This window comes from Capsicum annuum, chromosome 3 (assembly GCF_002878395.1).
Source record: "Capsicum annuum cultivar UCD-10X-F1 chromosome 3, UCD10Xv1.1, whole genome shotgun sequence".
In the NCBI taxonomy this organism is placed as follows: domain Eukaryota; kingdom Viridiplantae; phylum Streptophyta; class Magnoliopsida; order Solanales; family Solanaceae; genus Capsicum; species Capsicum annuum.
In genome coordinates, this window is record NC_061113.1 from 230,959,851 (window position 1) to 230,975,660 (window position 15,810).

The 15,810-nt window shown below is 30.7% G+C and overlaps 1 protein-coding gene across 1 annotated transcript; it reads right to left on the reverse strand.

Moving 5' to 3' along the window:
* Window positions 1-11,499: 11,499 nt before the first annotated feature.
* On the reverse strand, window positions 11,500-14,812 carry LOC107866114 (histone-lysine N-methyltransferase ATXR6). Its single transcript, XM_016712295.2, has 6 exons — window positions 14,448-14,812; window positions 13,631-13,717; window positions 13,295-13,524; window positions 12,663-12,763; window positions 12,340-12,552; window positions 11,500-12,118 (listed from the first exon to the last, which is right to left on the reverse strand). Exons 1-6 carry the CDS (start codon window positions 14,734-14,736, stop codon window positions 11,959-11,961), a joined length of 1,080 nt encoding a protein of 359 aa, XP_016567781.2. The 5' UTR covers window positions 14,737-14,812; the 3' UTR covers window positions 11,500-11,958.
* Window positions 14,813-15,810: the final 998 nt, after the last annotated feature.

Below are 15,810 nucleotides of genomic sequence, written 5' to 3' on the forward strand. Positions count from 1 at the left end.
AGTTGAGCATACTGAACTTTGCGGGTGTCCTATTAACCCCCCTAGACTTTTTTTTTTATATTTTAATGGCATATATCAGCCCACTTTGATAGGTGCGTGTAATCACGCCTCTTGAGCGCGTGAGAGTGATTAAAAACGTTAAAAACTTTTTTTTTGTTAAATAACCCCTCAATTTGCTGACTTTTTAATTTTTTATATTTTTTATTTATTTTTCATTCTTTTTCTTCTCTTTCTTTCTTCAAAACCATAAACACACTCTTAATTCTCACACACTCACTGATATAACTCACCAGCACACACACATGCAAATTGAAAAAAAAATGGAGAGAGTGAGGGTGATTGGAGATTGAAGAAATTGAGAAATCGTGATAGTAGAGTGAAAAATTGAGAAAGAGATTCGAGAAAGAGAGAGAGACGCGAGAGAGAGGTTCAAAGCAGAGAGAAACTCCATTGTTGAATTGAAAATATTTTCATCACACATACACACACCAAATGAATCATCGTCAACAAACTCAATTCAATTACATCAATTTACCCAATTTCAACACACACACACCAAATGGGTATTCTCCAATTGTGATTTATTAGGTATTACAAAGCACACGTGAAAAGTCACATAATTAGGCAATCACAACAACACTTAAAATCAAAGAACAACCAATAACAGATAAAAAGAATTTCAAAGTGCAAAAAAAATACACATACAAATTAAATAGAAAAGTGAAGAGACAAAGATTAATACAATTACTTGGATGCTAACATCAAAAAATAGAATTTACTTAATTTGTTTTCTCTTTTAAGTAAAATTCTTGCCAAAATAATCTACCTATTTTTGTTACTTATTGTTAAAAAAAGACTCACAAATTCGATCAACAAATAACTACTAAAGTAGTATTTTGTTAGTATTAAAGTTCATATCTGGTTAGTTCCTCAAAGGTGAATTAATAATTGAAAATCAATAGTATTTTTAATTATGTTTAAATAAGGAAGGTGAATTAATAATTAAAAATTAATAGTATTTTTAATTATATTTAATATGGAAAGATTAATAACCAAATTTTAATGGGACATCTAAAGTATTACAAAATTATTAAATAATAATTTAGTAAAATGGTAAATGACAATTTCGTTTATTGTGGGGTCTTTTAATGAATGACAAAAAGTTTAAATCACTTTTCTAAGGATCTTCACACTTTTAATATATTGTAGATATAGATTATAGATTCTCTGTTGAAACAGAATTAAGTAATACTGGAATAAATGAATTGAAATGGAGGAAGTAGTATATTGAATTATATTACTACTATTTAGGGGTGTACAGACTAAACCGTCAAGTCAAACCGAACCGACGAACCAAACCAAACCGAGAAAAAAAATCGACTTATGGTTTGTTTGATTGGTTTGGCGTTAGAAAATAAAAACTGACCATTCTTGGTTTGGTTTGGTGTTGACAAAAAAAAGTCAAATCGAACCCGAATCAAACCGCCATAATATATATATATATATATATATATATATAATATTTGAACTTTTTAATACATAAAATATTAATTATAATTTACTTTTTAAATACTTTTTCAACTAGTTTTAGTAATTTTCAATAATTTGAAAGTAGATGTAGATATATATTTAGATTTGGACCTTTAAGTTGTAATATTTTTCCATTAATTGCTAATTAAATGATCCAAAATCCAATATAAACTTGAAACCTAAAGTTTTCATTCTTCATCTCACTTTTTAGTTTCAAGAGATTTTCCCGCTCCTCACTTTTTCATAATTATGTTTTTTCATTAACATATGAGTGAAAACATATTTGACCTAATCTTCGATCACAATATAATTGTAAAATCTAAATATTGTAATTTTTTTTTTGAAAAAACCAAAAAAATTGAAAAAATTGACTAAAATCTAAACCGAAAAAACCAATTTTATGTTGATTTGATTTGATTTATAGTTTTAATAAATCGACATGATTGATTTTTTTTTTTAAATAAAACTGAACCAACCCGACCTATGTACACAGTACTATGATATGCGAGACTAATGTGTAACTGTTTGTTGAATACAACCATTATTCTTTAATTTTCTAGTAAATAATTTAAATATTCGAATGGTAGTCTGTTTAAATTAAGAATCTGATCATATAATAAAATATTTTTATTAAATGCGATTGAAATTTTAGAAAAGCTTCTGTAAGTGTTTTCAAGCGTCATATGTACGTCACTTATTTACATATATATATATTGAGATAAATGCATATAATTAAAATGGTAACTTATCTACATATTGCTCTCGAGAACATGCGGGAAAAACTTTGTTATGTACTTCCTCTATTCAAAAATAAGTCTCTTTAGCAAAAATTACATTCATTAAGAAATCAACAAAATATATATAATAATTTTCTAAACTATCCCTATTTAATAAATATTTCTTCAGAATTGAACACTATTAATAAAAAGATTCAGCATACCAGTATAGGTGAAAATATATTATAAATTTTTCTTTTAAATTCTTAAGATAACACTTTTATCTTACTAAACTAACACTTATTTTGAGACAATGGAGATAATATTTTTTTTTTCCACAAAGATCTATAATATTTAAAGTGTACATGAAGATTTAGAATAGAATAATGTCCTTTTTACAGCCAGCAAGATTACTACTACTGGTAACAAGGCCAACTGATTTAACTACCTGTCTTTGTGTATAAGTGGATCCCAAGACGCTTTCTTTTAAATGCTTAAGATGAATTGAACCAAAGAAACTTAACCACGAGAAAGCCTTATGCAATGAACATTACTACCCAAAATTATACAAGTACAATTATCAGTTTTTATACACTCTATATAGTTTGTAAGTGTAGAAAATCCATCAAGATTCACTTTGGAGAAAGGGTCAAAATAAGCCTAGAAATAAGCAAACAAAAGAACCAAACTAAACATTGAATGAAGCACCCCGTGTGTTGTCCATAGAAAATTGTATCGAGTAGGTAGACAAAAACAAAAAAAATGACAATCCATAAACAGATCTACAAAATGCAGTGCATATTCCTCACACTTATTATTTGGAGAGTTAAAAATGAGTTTTTCTTTGATTATACTCCCTCCGTTTCATAATAAATTAATTATTAAATTTTGACACACATATTAAGGAAAAAATATTTTAGACATAAATTTAACACAACTTTCCATTTTTATTCCAAAAAAAGAAGAAAAAATTGATCTTGTAATACCTTTTCAAAAGTTAATTGGTTGTCAAATCATAAGGGCAAATTTGGAAAAAAATTCAATAATTCACTTATTTTGAAACATCAATAAATACCCCAACAATTCACTTATTCTGAAACGGAGGGAATAGTATTTTCAATCATCTTTTAAATATACTCTAAATTGATAATATCGTGATTCATACCACTTTTTATGTAATGCATACACTAAAAACATATTTTTAACCGCAATTAGTGGACGCTATAGCTTAAATGTCACTAAATTATGTTTGTAAAGATAATTATTAGTGATTATTATAATTTATTGGTATTGGATTCAATGACAATTAGCTAATATCGGTGAAAGCTTTAACACTCTTTGTTAAAGTATATATTTACTGCCGCTAAAAACCTTTTTTATTGTATTTGTAATGCCTGAATTTACAGTAAGAATTAGATAATGTAATCCTCACACTCTGATTTGTATCACATAAAATGGAAGAAAGGAAGGTTTTTAAGTCAACCGTATTTAAGTTCATATAGTAGGTTGGAGTGCGTCCTTACTAATAGAGAGGAATGTTTTGTTTGTCGATTTATGTGTAGTCGTAGTGTTATGCATGTGTCTTGTCACATCTTATTCGTGGTGTCTTGGGGATGTTTGTGATTTCGGATAGATAGTTCATAGTATTACTCTGTGGGTGTCTTGTTTCTTTTATTATCTAGTGGTATGGTACCATATTTTGTTGTTTGTTTTTATGTTCTCTGCTTGGTATACTGCTATTTGGCATTAGTCGAGGGTCTATCAGAAACAACCTCTCTACTTCATCTGAGATAGTGGTATGAACTGAATACACTTCACTCTCTTCAGACCCTAATTTGTGAGAATACACCGAATATGCTGATGAATTATTTGTTTTGTATATACAAACAACAACAACTAAGTTTTTGAAAAGGTGGAAATGAAGGTGGAAACGTACACATTTTCCACCAAACAAAGGGGATATGGGGTGGTGGGTGATTTTGGAGTGGGCCTTTCTTTGATGGTTGTGTTTCTCTGAGAATGTGTTAATTAGGATGGGTACCCACTAGCAACCTTTACTTTTAAACATTTTCCATGGGCCTGGACCTTTTCTTTTTAGGAAATTTACACATTCTGCCGCTCGTTAAAAATAATTACTAACCTCTAATTATATAGGAGTATTAATTATGTATAACATATGTATATATATATCATGCTGCATTCTATCTAGGGGTGTTCATGGTTTGATTTCTAACCAAATCGAACCACGATCCAAACCAAGTCGATTAAAAAAAATCGATATTTGGTTTGGTTTGGTTTTGAATTTAAAAAAATCGATACTAATTTGATTTGATTTCGTTTTACTCTAAAATAACCGATAAAATAATCAAACTGAACCGATATATATATAATATAATTATTTATGTATTATTCATAAATACAATATAAATATCTATTACATTTTATATTTTAATCATGATTTAACTTTAGTCGTAACACATTAAGTCATTTTTTCATCTAGTTGGTAGTGCCTTATGAGATTCTAGGTGAATTTCACACATTTAATGACAAACGATACTAATTGTGAAAATAATAGTATCTTGTTGTATATTGAAATTTATAGTTGAGATTCATTTAACTATAGACAATCATTAATTTTAACTTTCTTTTTGAACCTTGTTGAGCAAGAAGTTTATGTGTTCACCTTTTGGGGGATTTATCATATCATTTTGTTAAATGTAGTTTTAAAATATTTTTTTAGAAGCGTTCATATGGTGTTGTTCATAGCTTTGTCGAAGTATAACACTCAGTTGACATCTCAGTTTAAGGTTGAGATACAACACTCGGTTAACATTTCATATGTTAGATTGAATTTGTTTTTTTTTTAATTTTCAACTTTTATCATTAGCTAAAATTATAAACCGAAAAAATTGAACCAAACCGAATTAAGCTGACGGTTATTTTTTTGTTTGTTTTGTTTTGGTTTAATTTTAGAAATTTAAAAACCAACTAAGTTGATTTAATTATGATTTTGACCAATAACCGATCCGAATTGACCCATGAACACCCCGAATTCTATCTCGACTTAAAAGTGAAGTAAGCTAATGAGATGGCATGCAGTCATGCACCGAAAGACTTAATAGTACTAAATTATATGCATAGACAATGTGATAAACATATTTTTTTTAAGAGTAAAGACATCTTCCCCCTGAACTTGTCCTCCCAACTCACTTTAACACTTAAACTTAATTTTCGTTTATTTACTCCTTAACATTTTTGAAGTGTATTTATTTCATCCCTAATGCTGACGTGACATTTTTTTTAAAAGGACGCGTTTATTTATTAAAAAAATTATTTTTAGTAATATTATATTAAAATATAATAATTTTTTTTTAAATAGACACTTTTTTCTTCTACTTCTTCAAAACATTATCAACAACAATACCCAAATTTCTTCATTAACAACCTCAAATACATTTTTCACCACTTCTCTCCTTTATTTTTTTTTTCATATTCCTCCTTTAACACCACAAAAAAATAACCATTAAGACACTAAATTAAAAATTTTCCTCCATTAAACACCTATTTGTTAAGGAAATACGAATCGGAATCACCCATTTTCCTCCATTAAACACCCATTTTTCCTCCATTATTAATATTAGCAAGAGAAATAAAACAAAAGAAAGTTCTTAGATCCATTTGTTAAAGAAATGGAAAACAAAAAATGGGATAGTTTCAGTTTCAAAAATGGGATTCAAAAATGGGATAATTTGAATGAAAATTATTCAGTGAAAACTATTTAGAGGAAAATATTAACAAGAAAATTCTAGAAAAATTTTCATCCATTAAACACTCATTTTTCCTCCATTAAACACCATTCAAATTTCTTAGATCCATTTGTCAAAGAAACACCCAACACAATTTTTTTCTCACCTTTCTTAGATTCATTTGTTTGAACAAATTGATAATTAATTGAATTTTTTAAGTGAGTTGAGTTTTCCGGCGAAAATTCACCGAAAAATCTGACAAGTGTGGCTGTGTTGGGGTGGATGGAGGTGGATGAGTGTGTATGCAGGTGGGGCAGTATGGGGGAGAACAGAGTGTGTGTGCAGGTGTGGGGTGGATGGGAGGGAGGCAGGGGAGGGGTAAGACTGGGGGTTACGAAGAAGATGGAAAATGGGGGGTGGGGTTTTTGTTTTAATTTAAACTATTTTTTATATATTTAAAAATATGTATATATATAAAATATTTATATATATTTATATATATAAATAATTAAAAAAATACTTTATTTACGTGGCTCCGACGTGGCGGTGATGTGGCGCTAACGTGTCAGCGAGTGTGATGCACTCTTCATTATGAAAGTGGTATTATATATTAAGGGGTGAAAGTAATTAACTTTAAAGATGTTAAGAGGGTAAATAAACATAAGTTAAGTTTAAGTGCTAAAGTGAGTTGAGAGGACAAATTCAGAAGAGAAAAGATGTCTTTTCTCTTTTTTTAACTAAGTAACTTATAAAGTAATTAAAAGTAGATAAACATTGATAAGTAACCTGATTAAGACAATAGGCGTGCGAATTCTGGATTTAAAATTGATATATGAATTTTTATAGCGATCTCAAGTAAATATAGATGGAATGATAATTAGGTTTACAGTCAAATATTTGGGACAGTATAAAAATCACCAATTTCAATAAGATAATAAAATAATATATTTTCGAAAGGCCCATATATAAATATATAATCTCGCTAAGATTATAAAATAATAATTTCTTAAAATTACAAAAATATCTAAGACGGTTTAATGAAATATGATTTTTGTATTTTTTGATTAAAATTTAAATGTAGTTGAAGCTCATCCCTAACTTTTCTTATTGCATCCAAAAATTCCGTTGTTGTGTTCTCAAACTGCACCAAAAAGTTATGAAGAGTTTTAGGCGCGATAAGTGCTTCCTTACGTGTAACTGATTCCAATGATATTGTATCATCTTCAACTTCATCATCAACATTATTTTCTCTGATGATATACACAATTAATTAACCTTCATTGAATCTCGAAAACACTCTTTGAATTAATAAATATTAATTTTTAGATTAAATAATACCTTTACAAAACAAAACAATAATATTTCATGGTCTCGACAACATTAATTTATAAAATTTCTACTGTATTATTAATTATTTAACACATAACAATTATTCACCCCATAAACAACCCCATCCCTTTTACATAAACCCCACATAATTAAGTCGTACATAAAAATGTATATTTTTCTCCGTCCTAATTTACGAGGCACATTTTTTTTTATTCGGTTTCAAACAAACTTTATATTTTTATTTTTATAGATAGAAACAATTTAACTATTAAATTCTCATTTTATCCTTAATAAAGTGAATTATAGCCGATCTTAAATGGTTAAAGTTTGTTTTAGACCATATATTTTAACGTCTTTCTTGTATTGCTTAACATTTGTATGAAGTCAGTCAGTGGCGCATAAATTAGAATGTAGAAAGTGCAACTTAATCCAATTGTAAAGCTACTATACATGGAGTATTAATCAAAGACAAGACTGTAAAATGAACAAAAAAGAGCAGACAACAAGCTGATGATTTATGTTCAGAAAATATAATAATACAATAGAGTTAATATATAAAAATATCCTAAATTTGACACTAAATTATAATTTTGATCTTAAACTTTGATAGTGCATAAATAGAACCTTTAACTATTCAAAACCTGAACAAATATGACCTCCGATTTTGCAACCTCATGAGTGAGTCTCACTCGCGCCTACGTGGAAAGGTAATCCAATCACACGGTGCCACGTTGTTAAAAGGGCTGACTTGGAGAGAGGTCATATTTGTGCAGTTTTGAATAGTTAAAGGTCATATTTGTGCACTGATAAAGTTTTACTTTTTGTGTTAAAACGACGTCATTTTTTTTAAATTATTATTATTGTTATTGTTATTATTATTATTATAATTTTTTATTTATTTCTATAGTAGCAGCACCTAATTTTTTTTAATTTAAAATTATTATTATTATTATTTTATTTATTTCTATAGCAGCAACACCTAGCTTTTTTTTAATTAAAAAAAACAGCCACTAGCAGGGATCGAACCCTCATAATAGGCTGAAGGAAGTGCCGAAGAAGAGCAAATAACACCACTGGGCTATCTAAGTGTCTTGTTTCATATGGTTCAACATTAGTATACGTACATAAATATACATTTTCTATCTTATATATATACGACGTAATTTTTTTACCGAGGGGGTTAGGGTGAACCCCATGGCAACCACGTAGGTCCGCCCCTCGTTAATTTAATAACGTTTTAATAACGTTAATTTAATAACATTTTAATTATGTTAATTTGATAACGTTAATTTAATATACTACTACTACTATCCTTAATAACATTAATTTAATAACGTTTTATTAAAACTATTATTTTTTTATTATTAGTATAGTTTCATCTTTTATTTAATATTTAAATAAATAATATTTAGATATATTATATAACTTAAATTCGTCTCCTGCTTTATAATATATATACATACCTGCTCGATTTTTTCGTATGAGGCTGACCCTCCTAATTAATAAATCTTCAATATTATTTTTTTTCCGCAACGACAAAAGAAATTAGATGCCATTTTCATTTTTGAGCCGAAAATAATGAAAAACTAATAGTGAAGAGTCATTTAAAGGTCATATTTGTGCAGTTTTGAATAGTTAAAGGTCATATTTGTGCACTGTCAAAATTTAAGGTCATATTTATGTATTATGTCCTTAGATTTTAAGTTGGACGCGCCCAATTTTTTGTGTTGAACACGCGTTTTGCCACGTAGGATTGGAGGTCATATTTGTACAGTTTTGAGCAGTTAAAGGTCATATTTATGCATTGTCAAAGTTATATTTTAGCGTCAAGTTTAAGATCATTTTTATGTATTAATTCAATACAATAATATACATACATACATCACTAGAAAAACAAAGGGTAAATTGTAAAACAACAAAAGAGGGCACACTCTTTCTGATAAGAGTGGGGAAACAAACAAATTAAATATTGAGGGACACAACACAACAGATCACTGCAGTGAATGAATGAAGAAAAAATATGAACTGGGCGGTTTGAGCATTATGTATATGTTGAGTAATGACAGTTGACAAACTCCTCTTTCCTTTTTTTTTTTTTAACCTTGGGATTTGAGCTTTTTTCCTGATTACAAAATCTATGGGAAAACCTTTTTTCTTCTTTTTTTGTCCACTGGTGAATTCTTTTTTCCCTCTGTCAATGCAACATGAAAATTTGAAGTACATAAAAACTACACCTTCTGGACCACGCACCTAAAATTGCTGTGGGGACAATATAACTCACTGATCGAAATCAACGGCTTAAAATTATCTACTACGTGCTCCGTTTTAACTTATGATCAGTGATGGAATCAGAATTTTTATTAATGAAATTCAAAATATAAGTACGAAAGGCCAAGGGATTTCAATATCTATTACATATATGTATTGACCGTGAATTTAATGCAATTCTTCGATGACCCCCTTCTGGTAGCTTTGCCCCTACTTATGGCTTTAAATATGTCTATAACATTTGTGTCTTTCTACATGTTTCTCACCGAGGGTAAATTGTAGAGTTTAAAGTTAACTGGTACGTCATTCTTTCAGGAACGGACTAAAAAGAAAAATTGCATGAAATGTAAGTTAGAGAAAGATAGAAAAAGCAGTAAATGAGACAACTGTAATATGTTGTTTTCTACTTTGTCTCTGTGTATGTGTGTGAGAAGTCCTGCTACAGTGGTAACTGATTATGGTAAGCTATTAATTAATAAAGGACCACTCTATTCTGTGTTTCTGTTTGGTTTGGTTTTAAAACATTCAGAGCCATAGGGTGGTCCTTTCTGCATGCAGTTACATATATATATAGATCATTATAATCATAGGTTTAAAGTGTTTTTATGATTACTGACAATGAGCCCCAACTTCTTATCCTGGTACATTTTTCCCAGCACTTGTCTTGGATCTGATGACTTTTTTAAAGGAATAAAGGCCTTTACTAGGAATCGGGTTCATTGTACTTTTGAGTATTTAGAAAAGGTTTTAAATTCATACTGGGCCTGAAGCCCATTCAAGTTTTAAAAGGGAAAAACTGGATCAGAATTCAGATGTGAAAATTCACAACCTTCCGGTCTCAATTTGCTAAAAGCAAAATCAGGATTAGTCGGGCCTCAAAGAAAATGGGATGAAAAACAAAAAAGGAATAGAAATCTCAAACACCCCTTACTAGGAAGATGTACCACCACCACCACCAACATACTCAGTGTAATCCTACAAGTGGAGTATGAGGAGGGTAGTTATCCTTACCTTGGGAGGTGAAGAGGTTATTTCTGACAGATTCTCGGCTCAAAAAAGCAATAGGGGTGAAAAAAACTAAGGCAAAATACTCAACAAGGCAAGACAACATTCTGAAAAAGGAAGAGTAACTACAAAAGAAGTAGTACGATAAACGAAGTACAAACAATAAATAGTAGTAACAAAAATTGAAGAAGAAAGGATATACAAAACAATACTCAATTATCTACTAACCTTCTAACCTAATCCGCGCCCCCAATACTCTTCAACTTACCTCTACCTGTCTTAAAACCATCCGTAGCCAACTCACACACCTCCGCACTAGGCATCCGTACATCTTTTTTCACATGTCCGAACCATCTCAATCTCGCCTCTCGTACCTTGTCTTTAAGATATATACCAGCAGGTCTAATTTTTATACACAAAATGTGTAGTGAAGAATTACTGATATCAAGTGTAACTGTCCAGTAGGAATGGATTAGTACACACTACAACAGTTTATAGAGTCTTGTGTATGATTACATAAATCAAAGGATTAGTCTATTAACTCACATAAAAGAATCTTAAAATTCATATAATGGTGCAAGTCATGTGCAAGCCGGTTGATGAAGCATGGAAAAAATCTGGTCTTGTAATGAAACAGAAAACTCAGCATCTACCACAGAAATGTCACAAGAATTATAGCAACTTTTAAGAGAGAAAATCTCTCCTCTCCCCAATAATGAATGAATTCTTTTGCAAATCCACCTCATAATTATTGGAGTCATAAGGATGAAGAAACAACGAAGAACCACTCCATATAACCAATTACATGACATTTAACCAAAAGTCTTTGTCTATGCATATGCTTGTCATGTCTTAACTTTAATCTTCAAGAAGTTGGCTGCAATAATTGTTCTCTTATTCAGATGTAACAATACTAAGTAAAAATGAGACTTTTCCAAATTCAATTCAACAAGTCTGATATCAATCAAAATGTTAAAATTTCAAGCATAGAAGTTCTGCTTGGATAGGTTAAGGAACTTCCCTCTGGGCAAACATGAGTTACAAAGATCAGAATTTCCTGAGAACACTTTCTCCAGAACCAAGACAAAGCTGTAGATTAACTTGAAGCATTTACATGATGAATCAAATTCTAGCTAATATTTGTACGCAAGATCTTCTCAGCTTGTCATGTATCAGCCACAAAATATCTTTGAAGGTATGAAATGTGAGACTGGATAATTAGATCAAAAACAAGGAATCTGACATTATCATTCTTGTATATCCCTCCATTTAGCCCTTGTGTTTACAAGGCATTGCTGCTATGAGTCAATAGATCAAAAAAATTAGAAACCAAAGCTGGACAAATCAGTTTGGAACCTATCAGGTCAAACAAAGTGCTCTGTTGGATATTCATTTTCATAACCATTATAGTCATAATATAGCCTCTCTCCCTTCCGAATATCTCTGTTTGCGATTAATAGAACTCGGCTTTCACCATTAACGTCAAATCTCACACACTTCACATTCTGCTTCTTCTTCCCTTCACTGCATTAGAAGAAATATGTATCATTAAGAAGTCTCCAAAAGAAAAACCACACGACACCTGTATAAAGCATACTTGAATTTAACACTACGCATGCTTATGTTTAACTCATGCATCCTGGATTATGTGATTGATATAATTGTCATACACAAAGAACCATAAAATAAGTATGATTGTCATAGTAACTTCGAAAAGCACACGTGTTAGATGGAAATGAACTTACGGAGTATGATTGTTTATCCCATTGATGAAACGAGCAATATTACTGCGCTTATCAGGACAAATGACGAGGTCTTTTGATGGATCATTAGTACTTAAAAGAGTCATCATGCTATCTCCATCATCAGCTTCACGGTTATTCAAGTAATCAACATCTCCAACATATTCTGTAATGATTGTCCAGTCTCTTATGAACACATCTGCTTCAACAGTAAATCTGAAAAACGAGAAACATAGATAAATGACGCATTCCATATTGATCATACACAAAAAAAAATCTATAATTTGTAAATACGTAGGAAAGCAACATTTTGATCAAATACATACCCCTCTTTGGGATCAAAAACAACCATGAGTGGTGGCCATTCACCCTGCTTCATCATGTTCTTGCACAAATCTAAAGTGTCTGTATCGTCTTTAGATAATACCTGGAGTTGAATAACAGAAGCCTTAAGATTTGAAACATGGGCAATTCAAAGATCATGCTAAGAAACTTAAACATTTTTTTTTTTTCTCTAAATAAAAAGTCTATCCAAAATTTCTCCTTTTAATATTTTATCTATCTTTTCCACTAAGGGCATACTAAGTTGCTAAATAATATTATTTCTTTGTGAAAATTTTGAGCATCTAAGGGAACGCAATGTATCCATGTAAAACACCCCAGTTCTTTTCATCAAAAAGACTTGGTTATGTGGCAAGCAACATAAAGGATTCCCCTTCAAGTTAATCAGACCATCCTCAATCAAGTTAGTTGAAGTTAGCTAAATAAATCATATGATATTCAGAGGATTCTCCAAGATTTGGCCATTTTATCTCACCATACGATAGGGAAATTCCATTTTTAACTTCTACGAGGTGCTAATGCATCATTTTCTAAGAGTTATATTCAGTAATATCATGCCAGTTTAAATCTAACACATTTGATCAAGCAAAATGTTTAGATATATGTTCTATTTTACCTGCATTCCCTCTCGCTCGAGTGCTGCATTATTAGCTGATCGAGGGGCCATGCCTGGCATATAGGTAAGCTCATTACTGAATTCTGCTCCGGCTGCTAACAAGGCAGTAGCAAGAGATGACATTTGTTCCAATCTGCGGGCAGGATCCTTGATAGGATTGAACGGCAATAACCTTCTTCTCTTCTTTGACATTACCAAGCTACTACTACGTTTTCTCTTTTTCTGGCTATCTGGAAAAAACAACAACCAAATGTAAAAAACACATCAGATCTCAAGTAATAACTCAAAAGAGCAAACAAATAGGATAATTTTATAAAACCATAGTAAAGAATTTACCTTTGCCTGGATTAAGCTCGTTGATTGAACTTGACGGTCTCTGAATCCTGAAAAAATCAACTATCTTTGTTTGTACAAGGGAAAATTCTGCACATTGGAGAAAGAGCATCTTATCAATCACTAATAAATTAGGCAAGAGCAAGCATTGGATACCCCTTATTTCCTTAAAATGTGTAATAGCAAAGACGTTGCATTTTGTTACATATATCAAATTTCGTCATAACCATTCTTGTTTAGAAGAGAAGAATAACACTATTAGTAGAGGACCATTTCACTCCATTTGACCTTTTGGACTCTGTCACTCTATTTGGGATGTTTAAACATTAGAGGTTCTTGACATTTTCTTATTTACAAGTAAAAAATGGCCAATAAAGAGTTGTTTTTTCTGATATGGTAACTGAAATCAATTTCACTCAACACAACAATCTGTCACTCCCTTTACACCTTTCTATTCAGAATAGTAAATTTATTGGGATGTTTGAATACTAGGGATTCTCTTTACATTTTCTTATTAACCAAAACAAGTCCAAGCAACTGGAGTTACTTTGCTGATCTGGATTGCCAAAATCAATTACACAACACAGCAATCACAGATACCAAGAAATGAAATAGATTAACTGCACAATCAACATGAACCAATTAACCCCATATCATCAAACTGGGTCAGATTAAGCAACCAACATCAAACTTCAATTTTGCAATGTAGAAAACAACCAAATAACAAGTTGATTTCTCAAGTAATCACTTTCTTTGTTGAAAAAAATTCGAAACCAACCCAATAACAAGTCTAATTCAAAACAGAAATCAGTGAACTTACTGGGCAGATTTTCGCCGTCGTCATCGCAAGAGGGACAAAACCAGGAGCCTTTGGGTACTGAAGGAAGAATGGGTCTTAAGCAAAACAGATGAAACCCACAGTCGCATTTATCACAAAGCAGAAGCTGAGCTGGGTATCCTCCAGATCCACATTTCTCACATATCGTATCACTAAATGCATCGTCAACAATTAAACTTGATTGCGGCTTATTCCTCATCGCTGTTCTCGCGGGTTTCGGAGCCTGAGTTCTTCTCCTTGATACTAATGTTGTTGTTGATGAAGAACCCATTGAAAATCTGAAAAGTAGTTACAATTAGGTGAATGTGAGAGGAGTAATGGAGAAGAGCAAACGAGTTGAGATTTTAGTAACGCACAAAAAAAGCCCGGGAGAAATTAATTTTCGCGCGTTATTTTACTGTTCGCGGGAAAAGGGAGATTTAGCGCCAAAAAGTGTACTGCATATTACTCCATCCTTTTAAATAAATTACTCATTTCTTTTACTAACTTATTTCTAATTACTTAGTTAAAAACAAAAATAATTTATAATTTTGATAGTCTGAATAAGAGTATATTAAGAAGATTAAATATACACTTATTTAGAAATAAAATTACTCAAGATAGCCCGATCTATTAGGTAGTCCATGCAATAGTGGTTGATGTGATTTGGGGATTGATCTCTGATAATTAGTATTCAGTATCATTAAGGAGTCGTTTGGTAGAATGTATAAGAACAATGCAAAATATGATGTGTTAGTAATGCTTGTGTTAGCTATGCTTATGTTTTTTTTATCCAGTGTTTGGTTTGATGTATTAAAAATAACATAAATTAAATAATTTCTTAATTTTTTTTTTTTTTTTACAAAAATATCCTCCATATATATGTTAGAAAGAATGTGAATTTTTTTCTGTGGGATAATAGTGTCTTTAATCATGTTAATGCATGTATTGAACCCATTGCATTGCTAATACCATGGATTTTGAGGTATTAGTAATACACAATAGAGTGTATAACTATTGCAAACATTAGTTAAAATAGAATGCAAAAGTATACCTAATAAGGTATTAGTAATACATGCATTAGTTTTTTAATACACTCTACCAAACGACCCTAAATGTATAAGATATTTAAAATTATTCATATACATACATACTGACACACACACACAAAAATTTGAATTTCAACAATCTCACATTTGGACGTTAATGCTAATTGAGAACACAAAAAAAGTTTTTCGAAAATCTGAGGTTTTTGAAAAATTACAAAAAAAAAATAAAATAAGACTATATAGCGTCCACAATACTCACATAACCAAAGATAGAAAAACCCATACATCAATCCATCCAGTCTCAATGAGAATACTAA

Excerpts from the sequence above, each read along its gene's own strand:
- LOC107866114 (XM_016712295.2), bottom strand. The coding sequence starts at position 14,736 with ATGGGTTCTTCATCAACAACAACATTAGTATCAAGGAGAAGAACTCAG. Across the intron at positions 13,525-13,630 it reads CGAGCTTAATCCAGGCAAAG|ATAGCCAGAAAAAGAGAAAA; the intron begins GTAAATTCTTTA and ends TGTTTTTTCCAG. Across the intron at positions 12,119-12,339 it reads GGGATAAACAATCATACTCC|TGAAGGGAAGAAGAAGCAGA; the intron begins GTAAGTTCATTT and ends CTTCTAATGCAG.